A 16,055-nucleotide genomic window follows, 5' to 3' on the forward strand; every position below is an offset into this window, starting at 1 on the left:
ATCTCTTCTTTGTAGAAGTGGTCCACAGCAGGGATGATTGATAAGTTTGTGGCCTAAGGTAGAAGGAGATGTGTTATTAACTTCAAACTTTCTGCATTATCACTCAAAGAGTTGAACTGCACGTGCATGTAACAAGAGCTGTATAACTCATCTGTTTCTACCTTCGGCCACAAACTTATCAATCACCCCTGCTGTGGACCACCTGGAGGTCCAAGGCACTGACTTCTACAAAGAAGTATGCTCCACAACCAACACACATAAAAGTTGCTGGTGAACGCAGCAGGCCAGGCAGCATCTCTAGGAAGAGGTACAGTCGATGTTTCAGGCCGAGACCCTTCGTCAGGACTAACTGAAGGAAGAGTGAGTAAGGGATTTGAAAGTGGGAGGAGGAGGGGGAGATCCAAAATGATAGGAGAAGACAGGAGGGGGAGGGATGGAGCCGAGAGCTGGACAGGTGATTGGCAAAAGGGATACAAGAGGATCATGGGACAGGAGGTCCAGGAAGAAAGACAAGGAGGGGCGGGGGGGACCCAGAGGATGGGCAAGGGGTATATTCAGAGGGACAGAGGGAGAAAAAGGAGAGTGAGAGAAAGAATGTGTGTATAAAAATAAGTAACAGATGGGGTACGGGGGGAGGTGGGGCATTAGCGGAAGTTAGAGAAGTCGATGTTCATGCCATCAGATTGGAGGCTACCCAGACGGAATATAAGGTGTTGTTCCTCCAACCTGAGTGTGGCTTCATCTTTACAGTAGAGGAGGCCGTGGATACACATACCAGAATGGGAATGGGATGTGGAATTAAAATGTGTGGCTACTGGGAGATCCTGCTTTCTCTGGCGGACAGAGCGTAGGTGTTCAGCAAAACGATCTCCCAGTCTGCGTCGGGTCTCACCAATATATAAAAGGCCACATCGGGAGTACCGGACGCAGTATATCACCCCAGCCGACTCACAGGTGAAGTGTTGCCTCACCTGGAAGGACTGTTTGGGGCCCTGAATGGTGGTAAGGGAGGAAGTGTAAGGGCATGTGTAGCACTTGTTCCGCTTACACGGATAAGTGCCAGGAGGGAGATCAGTGGGGAGGGAATGGGGGGACGAATGGACAAGGGAGTCGCGTAGAGAGTGATCCCTGCGGAATGCAGAGAGAGTTGGGGAGGGAAAGATGTGCTTAGTGGTGGGATCCCGTTGGAGGTGGCGGAAGTTACGGAGAATAATATGTTGGACCCGGAGGCTGGTGGGGTGGTAGGTGAGGACCAGGGGAAGCCTATTCCTTGTGGGGTGGCGGGAGGACGGAGTGAGAGCAGATGTACGTGAAATGGGGGAGATGCGTTTAAGAGCAGAGTTGATAGTGGAGGAAGGGAAGCCCCTTTCTTTAAAAAAGGAAGACATCTCCCTCGTCCTAGAATGAAAAGCCTCATCCTGAGAGCAGATGCGGCGGAGACGGAGGAATTGCGAGAAGGGGATGGCGTTTTTGCAAGGGACAGGGTGAGAAGAGGAATAGTCCAGATAGCTGTGAGAGTCAGTAGGCTTATAGTAGAAACCGCTGGACTAAGTGTATAAATGTAGGAGGGGACTATGTTGAAAAACAAATGTGCCAGGTTTTTTAAAATTGACTCCTTCTACCTTAGGCCACGAACTTATCAATCACCCCTCATATAATTTCCATATCCTTCCTGTAATGAGGCGACCAGAACTGAGCACAGTACTCCAAGTGAGGTCTGACCAGGGTCCTATATAGCTGTAACATTACCTCTCGGCTCTTAAACTCAATCCCATGGTTGATGAAGGCCAATGAACCGTATGCCTTCTTAACCACAGAGTCAACATGCTCAGCAGCTTTGAGTGTCCTGTGAACTCGAACCCCAAGATCCCTCTGATCCTCCACACTGCCAAGAGTCTTACCATTAATACTATATTCTGCCGTCATATCTGACCTACCAAAATGAACCACCTCACACTTATCTGGGTTGAAGTCCATCTGCCACTTCTCAGCCCAGTTTTGCATCCTACCGATGTCCTGCTGTAACCTCTGACAGCCCCCCACACTATCCACAACACTTCCACCCTTTGTGTCATCAGCAAATTTACTAACCCATCCTTCTACTTCTTCATCCAGGTCATTTATAAAAATCACGAAGAGAAGGGGTCCCAGAACAGATCCCTGAGGCACACCACTGGTCACCAACCTCCATGCAGAATATGACCCATCTAGAACCACTTGTGGGCAAGCCAATTCTGGATCCACAAAGCAATGTCCCTTGGATCCCATGCCTCCTTACTTTCTCAATAAGCCTTGCATGGGGTACATCGTCAAATGCCTTGCTGAAATCCATATACACTACATCTACTGCTCTGTCTTCTTCAATGTGTTTAGTCACATCCTCAAAAAATTAAATCAGGCTCATAAGGCACAACCTGCCTTTGGCAAAGCCATATGACTATTCCTAATCATATTAAGCCTCTCCAAATGTTCATAAATCCTGCCTCTCAGGATCTTTTCCATCAACTTATCAACCACTGAAGTAAGACTCACTGGTCTATAATTTCCTGGGCTATCTCTACTCTCTTTCTTGAATAAGGGAAAACATGTGCAACCATCTAATCCTCTGGAACCTCCCCCGTCCCCATTGATGATGCAAATATCTTTGCCAGAGGTTCAGCAATCTCCTCCCTCACCTCCCATAGTAGCCTGGGGTACATCTCATACGGTCCCGGAGACTTAACCAACTTGATGTACATAACGTAACGTAAAAATAATTGGTCCCAACGCAGACCCCAATGTAACACACTCGTCACCGGCAGCCAGCCAGGAAAAACTCACTTTCTTTGCCTTCTGCCAATCAACCACTGCTTTGCCCATGTTCGAATCTTTCCTGTAAATCCATGAGCTCACAGCTTGTTAAGCAGCCTCGTGTGTGGCACCTTGTCAAAGGCCTGCTGAAAATCCAAGTATACAACATCAATCGATTCTCTTTTGTCTATCCTGCTTGTTCGTTCTTCAAATAATTCCAATAGATTTGTCAGGCAAAATTCTCCCTTGAGGAAACCATGCTGACTACAGCCTATTTTATCATGTGTGTCCAAATACCCTGGGACCTCATCCTTAATAATTGACTCCAATATCTTCCCAACCACTCAGGTCAGACTAACTGGTCTATAGTTTCCTTTCTTCTGGCTCTCTCCTTTCTTGAAGTGTAGTATGACATTTGCAAGTTTCCAGTCCTCCAGAACCATTCCAGAATCTAGTGGTTCTTGAAAGATCATTACTTGAAAAATAGAGGGCTATGGGTAACCTTAGATAATTTCTAAGTAAGTACATGTTCAGCACAACAAGAGCCTGTATTGTGCTGTAGGTTTTCTATGTTTCTATGTTTCTACTAATGCCTCCATGATCTCTTTTGCCACCTCTTTCAGAACTCTGCGGTGTACATCATCAGGTCCAGGTGACCTATCTACCTTCCGACCTTTCAGTTTTCCAAGAATCTTCTCTCTCGTTATGGTAACTTCACACACTTCATGACCCCTGACACCTGGAACTTCCACCATACTGCTAGTGTCTTCCACAGTGAAGTTTGATGCAAAGTACATATTCAGTTCGTTCGCCATTTTGTTGTCCCCCATTACTACTCTACAGTATCATTTTCCAATGGTTTGATATCTGCTCTCACCTCTTTTTTTGCACTATTTATTTAGAGAAACTTGTGGTATCTTCTTTAATATTATTGGCTAGCTTACTTTCGTATTCTATCTTTACCTTCTTAATGACATTTTTTGGTTGCCTTCTGTTGGTTTTCCAATCCTCTAATTTTCCACTAATTTTTGCTCTATTATATGTGCTCTCTTTGGCTTTTATGTTGGCTTTGACTTCTCTTGTTAGTCATGGTCGTGTCACCTTACCTTTAGAATACTTCTTCCTCTTTGAGATGTATAGATCCTGTGCCTTCTGAATTGCTTTGAAAAATTCCAGCCATTGCTGCTCTGCCGTCATCCCTGCCGGTGTTCTTTTCCAATCAATGCTGGCCTACTCCACTTTCACGCCTCTGTAATTCCCCTTACTCCACTATAATACTGATACATCTGACTTTAGCTTCTCCTATTCAGTCATAGCTGGAACTTAAAACCAAAAGAAAAGCTAATTTTCCTCACCCAAACTGTTTGATAGGAGTCACACAAAGCCTGCATTGGGATGGAGCTTGCATACCCAAACCTACCCCTGAAACAATGTGCCACCTACCTGCAAATTGCTCCAACATCTTCCATGACAAAGCATTGTCCACCATTGTAGCAGTAATTTGGGGCCAAGTCACAGATGGATTTACAGGTTTTGTTCTGCTTCAGATATCCCAGTTTGCAGTCCTTTCTGTCCTCCCCAAGTACAAGGGGTGACAGACTAATGTCTTGGCCGGAGTCTGAGTCGGAGGTGTTAGTGAAGACAGTTAGGTATGATTCTGAAATGAAGTCTGGACTGGAGATAGTTTGCTTGGCCATGTCTTCTTCTTTCACTAATATGGTTTGTACCTTAGGAGAGACCGTGGTCAATCGAAATTCATTCTCACGTTCCAACTCAGGGGCCATTTCATCCCAATAATATAATGTGGCCATTTCAACACCAGAATCACGATGATCCAGGGGAGGAGTCAAGGAAGGAAGATCAGACAAGAAGTCATTTGTGGAGTCTAAGTTGGACGATGTGATGGAAACATCTGGAGATTCAACAATGGGAAAGTTCTCAGAAGAATCATTGTTAAGGTCATGAATATATCCTGTGGGTAGTTTAGAAGGTTCATTAGTTGTCAAGAGATGTTGGGCAGGGATGGTATGCTGTTCAGACCATAGTTGCTTCTTCTGGTCCACCCTTGTATAGTCAGTGCTTCCTTCTGTTCCCTGGGCTGGGAAGTCAGTGGCTTCTTCATACCTAAACAACTTAGCATCCTGTTTCTCTTTCAGCGTGCTGCTCCCTCGCATGGGTCTGGAAGTCTCTCCACTTCCCTCTGCCCCTTTTATCAGATCCAAACTTGCCTGGGTGAATGGCTCCTCTTCTGAGATTCCTTCAGGTTTCTGGCAGCCTGGACAGCCCACAAGCTCTTGGACTAAGTCTTCAGCCAGAGGAGTTGTTGGTAATGCCAGACTGCCCAGTGACTCTGATGTAGAAGGTTTGCTATTTAATGCCTGCTCCCTGTCCAGCTCTTCAGCCTGAACACCGGAATCCAGATCCTCACTGTGAGGTTGCACTTCTACAGACCTCACCTGCACTGAACTGGTGGGGGCATGGGGTTCACTTGCAGTTGGCCAAATGAAGCCACTGGGGACAGAAGAAATATTCAGTAAATCCTTGCGGTGGGGAATCGGTTGAACTGTGAAGCTGTGTGGAGACTGAGAATTGGTGAGGAACGAGGAGCTCTCTGAGGATAACAATGCAGAAGGGGTATCCTCGGGTTTGGGTGGTGACAGAGTGACGTCTGATCCTGCAAAGAGAAAAGCACAAATGAGTTGGGAAAGTAAATAATTAAGTAGAACACCAATAGAGATTTGACATACTGCATTATAACTGTTTATTCATGTATATGTACATAAGTATTAAGCAAAAAAGTCCTCCCCACCATTGAGCATCTACATTTACACAGAGCACTTCCACAAGAAGGTAGCATCCATCATCAGTGACCTCACCATCCAAGCTATGACAGATGGCACATATAGAGAGATAGTGACATTCAAGGTGCAGGATACAAGGAACTTGAGTGACAGTCAGGAAGGGGAAAGGGGTTAAGAAGTCAGTGCAGAGTATAGCCATTCCTCTCAACGATAGGTAAATCTCTTTGGATGCAGTTGGGGAAGGGAATGGACTAACAGAGGAAAGTGACAGTGGTTGGGTCGCCATCACTGACACTGCCTCTGTGACTCAGACAGGAAGGGGAAGAAGAAGCACGCTGTGGTGATAATTAGGGAATAGACAGGAGGTTCTGAAAGTGAGAACAATGTTCCCGGATGGAATGTTGCATCCTGGGTGCCAAGGTGTGGGATATCTCAGATCAAGTCCTCAACGTTCTAAAATGGGAGGGTGATCAGCCAGAGGTCGTGGTCCATGTTGGTACCAATGTCACGGGCAGGACAGTGACGATGTTCTTCTTAGGAAGTTCAAGGAGTAGGTGCTAAATTAAAGGGCAGGACCTCAAGGGTTGTGATCTCAGGATTGTTATCCATACCAAGTGCTAGTGAGGCCAGAAATAGGAAGATTAGAAACATTGAAAAATAGAAAACCTACAGCACAATACAGGCCCTTCATCCCACAATGCTGTGCCGAACATGTACTTACTTTAGAAATTACCTAGGGTTACGCATAGCCCTCTATTTTTCTAAGCTCAATGTACTTATCCAGCAGTTTCTTAAAAGACCCTGTCGTATCCGCCTCCACCACCGTCGCCAGCAGCCCATTCCACACACTCACCACTCTCTGCGTAAAAAACTTATGCTTGATATCTCCTCTATACCTACTTCCGAGCACCTTAAAACTATACACACAACACGCTGGAGGAACTCAGCAGGTTGGGCAGCATCAGTGGAAAGGATGAGTCGATGTTTCGGGCCGGAACCCTTCGTCAGGACTGAAGAGGGAAGGGGCAGAGGCCCTATAAAGAAGGTGGGGGAGGGTTGGAAGGAGAAAGCTGGTAGGTTCAGTTGAAAAATCAGTTTTTTGAAAGACAAAGGGGTGGGGGAGTGGAAGCAAGGAGGTGATAGGCGGGAAAACAATGGGTAGTAGAAGGAGGCGGAACCATGAGGGAGGTGATTGGCAGCTGGGGGAGGAGGCAGAGTGAAATAGGGACAGAGGAAGGGAGGGGGAGGGAATTACCAGAAGTTGGAGAATTCTATGTTCATACCAAGGGGCTGGAGACTACCTAGATGGTATATGAGGTGTTGCTCCTCCAACCTGAGTTTAGCCTCATCGTGGCAGTACAGGAGGCCATGTATGGACATATCTGAATGGGAGTGGGAAGCAGAGTTGAAGTGGGTGGCTACTGGGAGATCCTGTCTGTTGTGGCGGACAGAGCAGAGGTGCTCGACAAAGCGGTCCCCCAATCTGCGTCGGGTTTCACCGATGTAGAGGAGGCCACACCGGGAGCACCGGATGCAATAGATGACCCCAAACAGACTCACAAGTGAAGTGTTGCCTCACCTGGAAGGGCTGTTTGGGGCCCTGAATGGTTGCAAGAGATGAGGTCTAGGGACAGGTGTAGCACTTACGCCTACAGGGATAAGTGCCAGGTGGGAGATCTGTGGGGATGGACGTGTGGATAAGGGAGTCGCGGAGGGACCGATCCCTGCGGAAAGCGGAGAGGGGTGGAGAGGGAAAGATGTGCTTAGTGGTGGGGTCCTGTTGAAGGTGGCGGAAGTTGCAGATGATAATGTGCTGGATCTGGAGGCTGGTGGGGTGGTAGGTGAGGACAAGGGGAACTCTGTCCCTGTTCTGGTGGTGAGAGGATGGGGTGAGGGCCGAAGTGCGGGAAATGGAGGAGATGCAGTTGAGGGCATCATTGATGACGGTAGAAGGGAAACCACAATCCTTAAAGAAAGAGGATATTTGAGATGTCCTGGAATGGAAAGCCTCATCCTGGGAGCAGGTGCGGTGGAGATGGAGGAACTGTGAACAGGGAATGGCATTTTTGCATGTGGCGGGGTGGGAGGAGGTATAGTCGAGGTAGTTATGAGAGTCAGTGGACAGTCTGTCTCCAGAGATGGAGACCGAGACATCGAGAAAGGGGAGAGAAGTGTCCGAGATAGACCAAGGGCTGGGCTGACCAAGATTTGAGGGCTGGGTGGAAGTTTGAAGTAAAGTCGATGAAATTGACAAGCTCAGCATGGGTGCAGGAAGCAGCACCAATGTAGTCGTCAATGTACTGAAGAAAAAGTTGGGGAGCAGTACCAGAATAGGTTTGGAGCACAGACTGTTCCACATAACCAACGAAGAGGCAGTCATATCTGGGGCCCATGCGAGTTCCCATAGCTACACCCTTAGTCTGAAGAAAGTGGGAAGAGCCAGAAGAGAAGTTATTAAGGGTGAGAACCAGTTCCGCCAACCGGAGGAGGGTAGTGGTGGTGGGGAACTGGTGAGGTCTATTATTCAGGAAGTAGCGGAGGGCTTTGAGGCCTCCTTGATGGGGAATGGGGGTGTATAAGGATTGGACATCCATAGTAAAAACTATGTTCCTTTAAACAATAAACCTTAAAATTATGCCCTCTCGTGCTAGCCATTTCAGCCCTGGGAAAAAACCTCTGACTATCCACATGATCAATGCCTCTCATCATCTTAATCACCTCTATCAGGTCACCTCTCATCCTCTGCCACTCCAAGGAGAAAAGACTGAGTTCACTCAGCCTATTCTCATATGGCATGATCCCCAATCCAGGCAACATCCTTGTAAATCTCCTCTGCACCCTTTCTATAGTTTCCACATCCTTCCTGTAGTGAGGTGACCAGAACTGAGCACAGTACTCCAAATGGGGTCTGACCAGGGTCCTACATAACTGTAACATTACCTCTCAGCTCCTAAACTCAATCCCATTGTTGATGAAGGCCAATGCACTATATGCCTTCTTAACCACAGAGTCAACCTGCACAGCAGCTTTGAGTTTCCTATGGACTTGGACCCCAAGATCCCTCTGATCCTCCACACTGCCAAGAGTCTTACCATTAATACTATATTCTGACATCATATTTGACCTACCGAAATGAACCACCGCACCCTTATCTGGGTTGAACTCCATCTGCCACTTCTCAGCCCAGTTTTGCATCCTATCAATATCCAGCTGTAACCTCTGACAGCCCTCCACATTATCCACAACACCCCCAACCTTTGTGTCATCAGCAAATTTACTAACCCATCCTTCCACTTCCTCATCCAGGTCATTGATAAAAATCATGAAGAGTAGGGGTCCCAGAACAGATCCCTGAGGCACACCACTGGTCACTGGCCTCCATCTACAATATCACCCATCTACAACCACTCTTTGCCTTCTGTGGGCAAGCCAGTTCTGGATCCACAAAGCAATGTCCCCTTGGATCCCATCCCTCCTTACTTTCTCAATAAACATTGTATGGGGTACATTATCAAATGCCTTGCTGAAATCCACATACACTACATCTACTGCTCTTCCTTCATCAATGTGTTTAGTCACATCCTCAAAAAATTCAATCAGGCTCATAAGGCATGACCTTTTTTTTTATTAAGTGCAACCATGAACAATAGCCAGATCAGAAATGCTTATCAAGTCAACTAGTTCCCAAAGAGAACTACTGCTTTACGTTCATCAATGTGTTTAGTCACATCCTCAAAAAGTACAATCAGGCTCGTAAGGTACGACCTGCCTTTGACAAAGCCATGCTGACTATTCCTAATCATATTATACCTCTCCAAATGTTCATAACTCCTGCCTCTTAGGATCTGTTCCATCAATTTACCAACCACTGAACCATTGAAGTGAGATTATACAGTTCAGTATGTGGCTGAGGAGCTGGCCTAGGATAGGGGGTATATGATTTTTGGTTCATTGAACTCTCTTCCAGGGAAGGTGGGACCTGTACAGAAGGGTGGATTGCACCTGAAATGCAGGGTGCTAATATCCAAGCTTTGTTAATGATGCATGATGCAGTTAAAATTAGAGTTGCAGGGGAATTGGAAACAATATGCCAGAACATTTCGTGGATTGGTTGTGGAGGCAGATGTTGGCAAGACCTCAGACAAAGTTAGGAATCAAAAGGTTGAGTATGGTGTAACAAAATTGAAAAGGCTGAATACAGGACTGAAGTATTGTATCTGAATGTGTGCAATATACTGAATAAAGTAAATGAACTTGCAGCACAGTTGCAGACTAGCAAGTATGATGTTGTAGGCATCAAGGAATCATAAGACCATTAGACATGGGAGCAGAATTAGGCCATTCTGCCCATTAAGTCTGCTCTGCCATTCCATCATAGCTGATACACATAAAATTTGCTGGTGAATGCAGCAGGCCAGGCAGCATCTATAGGAAGAGGTTCACCAGCAAGTTTTATGTGTGTTGCTTGAAATTCCAGCATCTGCAGATTTCCTCCCGTTTCCATCATGGCTGATCCTGGATCCCACTGAAACCCATACACCTGCCTTCTCACCATATCCTTTGATGCCCTGACCGATCAGGAAATGATCAACTTCTGCTTTATATATACTCACAGACTTGGCCTCCACCACAGCTGGTAGCAGAGCATTCCACAGATTTACTACTCTGTGGCTAAAAAATTCCTCCATGCCTCTTTTCTAAAAGGTCACCCCCACCCAATCTTGAGGCTGTGCCCTCTAGTTCTGGATACCCCCACCATAGGAAACATCCTCCCCACATTCACCTTAACGTTCAGTAGCTTTTAATAAGATCCCCACACATTCTTCTACATTCCAGTAAGTACTCGCCCATAGCTGCCAAATGCTCCTTATATCTTAACTCCTTTATTCACAGAATCATCCTCGTGAACCTCCTCTGGACTCTCTCCAAATGAAAACACATCCTTTCTGAGATGTGGGGCCCAAAACTGTTAATAATACTCCAGTACAGCCTGACTAGTGTTTTATAAAGCCTCAGCATTATCTCCTTGCTTGTATATTCTGTTCCCCTTGAAATAAATGCCAACATTGAATTTGCTTTCTTAACCACAGACTCGACCTGTAAACTAACCTTGTAAGAGTCTTGCACAAGGACTCCTAAGTCTCTCTGAAGCTCTGATGTTTGAACCTTCTCCCATTTGGATTATAGTCTGTACTTTTGTTCCTTTTACCAAAATGCATTATCATTCATTTCCGAACACTGTATTCCATCTGACACTTTTTTGCCCATTCTTCCAACTTGTCTAAGTCCTGCTGCAAACACATTGCTTCCTCAGCACTACCTACCCCTCCACCTATCTTCGTATCATCTGCAAACTTTGCCACAAAGCCATCAACTCCATTATCTAGATCATTGACAAACAATATGCAAAGCAGCTGTCCCAATACGAATCTCTGAGGAACTCCACTAGTCACGGGCAACCAGCGAGAAAAGGCCCCTTTTATTCCCATTCACTGCTTCCTGCCTGTCAGCCATTGCTCAATCCATGCCAGTACCTTTCCTGTAATGCCAAAGGATTTTATCTTGTTAAGCAGCTTCATGAGTGGCATATTATCAAATGCTTTCTGAAAATCCAAATAAATGACATCCATTCCTCTCCTTTGTCCACCCTGCTCATTACATTCTCAAAGAACTCTAACAGGTTTGTTAGTCAAGATTTCCCTTTGCAGATACAATGCTGACTTTATTAGTTTATTAGTTTAAATCACTCCCAACAGATCTAGTAAACCTGCCGGCAAGAATAGCGGACCCTCTTGGATTCATGTGCAATTCATATATTTTTGTACAGGTCCCACCTGACCCAGAAGAGGTCTCAATTATCCAGAATTCTGAATCCCTGCCCCCTGCTCCCTGCTCCAATCTTTCAGCCATGCATTTATCTGCCACCTCATTCTATTCCTATCCTCACCGTCATATGACTAACCTTGAGTCCTACTTCTCAGCTTCCTTTTGAACTCCCCGTATTCTGTTTTTAGGACCTCCGCCCTTTTTCTACCTATGTCGTTGGTACCAATATGTGCCACGAATTCTGGCTGCTCAAACTCCCTTTTCAGGATATTGTGGACATGTTCAGAAACATCACCAACACTGGCACTTCAGAGGCAAACTACCATCCCTGTTTCTTTTTCACATCTACAGAATCACCTATCTGTCCCCCTAACTATAGAGTCCCCTTTTACTGCTGCCATCCTCTCAGTTCCATAAGACCATAAGACCAGAAGACAAAGTCGGCCATTCGGCCCATCGAGTCTGCTCTGCCATTTTATCATGAGCTGATCCATTCTCCCATTTAGTCACACTCCCCCGCCTTCTCACTATAGCCTTTGATGCCCTGGCTACTCAGATACCTATCAATCTCTGCCTTAAATACACCCAATGACTTGGCCTCCACTGCCGCCTGTGGCAACAATTTCCATAGATTCACCACCCTCTGGCTAAAAAAATTTCTTCACATTTCTGTTCTGAATGGGCGCCCTTCAATCCTTAAGTCATGCCCTCTCGTACTAGACTCCCCCATCATGGGAAACAACTTTGCCACATCCACTCTGTCCATGCCTTTTAACATTTGAAATGTTTCTATCAGGTCCCCCCTCATTCTTCTAAACTCCAAGGAGTACAGTCCAAGAGCGGACAAATGTTCCTCATATGTTAACCCTCTCATTCCCAGAATCATTCTAGTGAATCTTCTCTGTACCCTCTCCAACGTCAGCACATCCTTTCTTAAATAAGGAGACCAAAACTGCCCACAGTACTCCAAGTGAGGTCTTACCAGTGCCTTATAGAGCCTCAGCATCACATCCCTGCTCCTGTACTTTATTCTTCTAGAAATGAATGCCAACATTGTATTCACCTTCTTCACCACCAACTCAACCTGGAGGTTAAGGGTATCCTACACAAGGACTCCCAAGTCCCATTGCATCTCAAAACTTTGAATTCTCTCCCCATTTAAATAATAGCCTGCCCGTTTATTTCTCCTACCAAACTGCATGACCATACATTTTCCAACATTGTATTTCATTTGCCACTTCTTTGCCCATTCTTCCAAGTCACTCTGCAGACTTTCTGTTTCCTCAGCACTACCGGCCCCTCTACCTATCTTTGTATCATCAGCAAACAGCCACAAAGCCATCTATTCCATAATCCAAATCGTTGATGTACAACGTAATAAGAAGCGGCCCCAACACAGACCCCTGTGGAACATCACTGGTAACCGGCAGCCAACCAGAATAGGATCCCTTTATTCCCACTCTCTGTTTCCTGCCAATCAGCCAACGCTCTATCCACGTATGTAACTTTCCCGTAATTCCATGGGTCTTATCTTGTTAAGTAGCCTCATGTGTGGCACCTTGTCAAAGGCCTTCTGAAAATCCAAATATACAACATCCACTGCATCTTCCTTGTCTAGCCTACTTGTAATTTCCTCAAAAATTTGCAATAGGTTTGTCAGGCAGGATTTTCCTTTGAGGAAACCATGCTGAGTTCTGCCGAACTGCTGTGGAAGGCGGCCATTGAGTGAGTGGGCCAGTGAAGGAGTGGAGCTTTGAGGCTTTGAATGGAGAGGATTCAACGAGAAGAGGCAGTGACAAACTTGCTCGCAGTTAGTCTTTACAATGCCTCCTGAGACGGTGATGTGCCTCTCATGTGAGATGTGGCAGTCTTGGGGGAACGCCCCTCTCCCGCAGAGTCACATCTGCCAGAAGTGCATACGGCTGGGCGATCTAGAAGACCGTGTAAGGAATCTGGAGCAGCAGCTGGGTGACCTTCGACTCATAAGGGAGAATGAGGCAGTCATAGATGAGAGCTACAGGAGGTAGTCACACCTAGGCTGTCGGAAGCAGGTCGTTGGGTGACAGTCAGAGGGAGGAAAGCGAAGGTGAGCAGACAGGTAGTGCAGAGCACCCCCGTAGCCATTCCCCTGGATAATAAGTTTACCGTCCTGGATACTGTTGGCGGGGACGACCGACCAGGTGTGAGCCACGGTGGCGGGCCATCTGGCACTGAGTCTGACCCTGTGGTGCAGAAGGGTGGGACGGAGAAGAGGAGAGCTGTCGTCATTGGAGACTCTATAGTCAGGGGAGCAGGCAGGAGTTTTGTGGACGTGAGAAGGACACCCGCATGGTTTGTTGCCTCCCGGGTGCCAGGGTTCGGGATGTCTCTGACCGGGTGCACAACATCCTGGTACGAGAGGGAAAGCAACTAGAAGTCGTGATACATGTTGGTACCAACGACATAGGCAGGAAGAGGGATGAAATCCTGAAGCGTGAGATTTGGGAACTAGGCAAAAGGCTGAAGAACAGGACCTCAAGGGTGGCGTTCTCAGGATTGCTGCCAGCGCTACGTGACAGTGATGGTAAGAATTGGAGGAGATGGCAGTTGAATGTGTGGCTGAGGAGTTGGTGCAGCGAGCAGGGTTTTAGATTTTTGGATCATTGGGATCTCTTCTGGGGAAGGTGGGACCCGTACAGATTGGATGGGTTGCACCTGAACTCGAGGGTGAGCAATACCCTGGCAGGTAGGTTTGCTAGCATGGTTCAGGAGGGTTTAAACTAATTTGCAAGGGGGATGGGACCCAGAGCAATAGAGCAGTGAAAGAAGTGCATGGAGTAAAGCCAGATCTAACATATAGAGAGGCTTTGAGGAAAGCGAAGCAGAATAAACGGTGTAAAGATGGTAAGGTAGAAGGGCTGAAATGTGTGCACCTCAATGCAAGAAGCATCAAGAACAAAGGTGATGAACTGAGAGCTTGGATACGTACATGGAATTATGATGTTGTGGCCATTACAGAAACTTGGCTGGCACCAGGGCAGGAAAGGATTCTCAATATTCCTGGATTTCAGTGCTTTAAAAGGGATAGAGGGGGGAAAAGGGGAGGAGGGGTGTCATTACTGGTCAGGGATACAATTACAGCTACAGAAAGGGTGGGTAATGTAGCAGGATCCCCTTTTGAGTCAGTATGGGTGGAAGTCAGGAACAGGAAGGGAGCAGTTACTCTATTGGGGGTATTCTATAGTCCTCCTGCTAGCAGCAGAGATACAGAGGAGCAGATTGGGAGGCAGATTTTGGAAAAGTGCAAAAATAACAAGGTTGTTATCATGGGTAACTTTAACTTCCCTAATATTGATTGTCACCTGATTAGTTCCAAGGGTTTAGATGGGGCAGAGTTTGTTAAGTGTGTCCAGGACGGATTCCTGTCACAGTATGTGGACAGGCAAACTATGGGGAATGCCATACTAGATGTAGTATTAGGTAATGAACCAGGTCAGGTCACAGATCCCTCAGTGGGTGAGCATCTGGGGGACAGTGACCACCGCTCCCTGGCCTTTAGCATTATCATGGAAAAGGATAGAATCAGAGAGGACAGGAAAATTTTTAATTTGGGAAGGGCAAATTATGAGGCTATAAGACTAGAACTTGCGGGTGTGAATTGGGATGATGCTTTTGCAGGGAAATGTACTATGGACATGTGGTCGATGTTTAGAGATCTCTTGCAGGATGTTCGGGATAAATTTGTCCCGGTGAGGAAGATAAAGAATGGTAGGGTGAAGGAACCATGGGTGACAAGTGAGGTGGAAAATCCAGTCAGGTGGAAGAAGGCAGCATACATGAAGTTTAGGAAGCAAGGATCAGATGGGCCTATCGAGGAATATAGGGAAGCAAGAAAGGAGCTTAAGAAGGGGCTGAGAAGAGCAAGAAGGGGGCATGAGAAGACCTTGGTGAGCAGGGTAAAGGAAAACCCCAAGGCATTCTTCATTTATTTGAAGGAAAAAAGGATGACAGGAGTGAAGGTAGGACCGATTGGAGATAAAGGTAGGAAGATGTGCCTGGAGGCTGTGGAAGTGAGTGAAGTCCTCAATGAATACTTCTCTTTGGTATTCACCAATGAGAGGGAACTTGATGATGGTGAGGACAATATGAGTGAGGTTGACGTTCTGGAACATGTTGATATTAAGGTAGAGGAGGTGTTGGAGTTGTTAAAATACATTAGGACAGATAAGTCCCCGGGGCCTGACGGAATATTCCCCTGGCTGCTCCACGAGGCGAGGGAAGAGATTGCTGAGCCTCCGGCTAGGATCTTTATGTCCTCATTTTCCGCAGGAATGGTACGGGAGGATTGAAGGGAGGCAAATGTTGTCCCCTTGTTCAAAAAAGGTAGTAGGGATAGTCCGGGAAATTATAGACCAGTGATCCTTACGTTTGTGGTGGGAAAGTTGTTGAAAAAGATTCTTAGAGATAGGATCTCTGGGCATTTAGAGAATCATGGTCTGATCAGGTTCAGTTAGCATGGCTTTGTGAAGGGCAGATCGTGTCTAACAAGCCTGATGGAGTTCTTTGAGGAGGTGACCAGGCATATAGATGAGGGTAGTGCAGTGGATGTGATCTATACGGATTTTAGTAAGGCATTTGACAAGGTTCCACACGGTAGGC

General features: G+C 46.5%; 1 protein-coding gene across 1 annotated transcript in view; it reads right to left on the minus strand.

The window, feature by feature from the left end:
• Positions 1 to 16,055, minus strand: part of LOC134343832 (uncharacterized) — a 174,743-nt gene that overhangs the window by 117,622 nt on the left and 41,066 nt on the right. Inside the window, exon 3 of the mRNA XM_063042604.1 lies at positions 4,234 to 5,464. Coding sequence (XP_062898674.1) covers positions 4,234 to 5,464 — 1,231 coding nt within the window. The remainder of the gene's footprint in view (positions 1 to 4,233; positions 5,465 to 16,055) is intronic.

This window comes from Mobula hypostoma, chromosome 1, assembly GCF_963921235.1.
Source record: "Mobula hypostoma chromosome 1, sMobHyp1.1, whole genome shotgun sequence".
Classification (NCBI taxonomy): Eukaryota; Metazoa; Chordata; class Chondrichthyes; order Myliobatiformes; family Myliobatidae; genus Mobula; species Mobula hypostoma.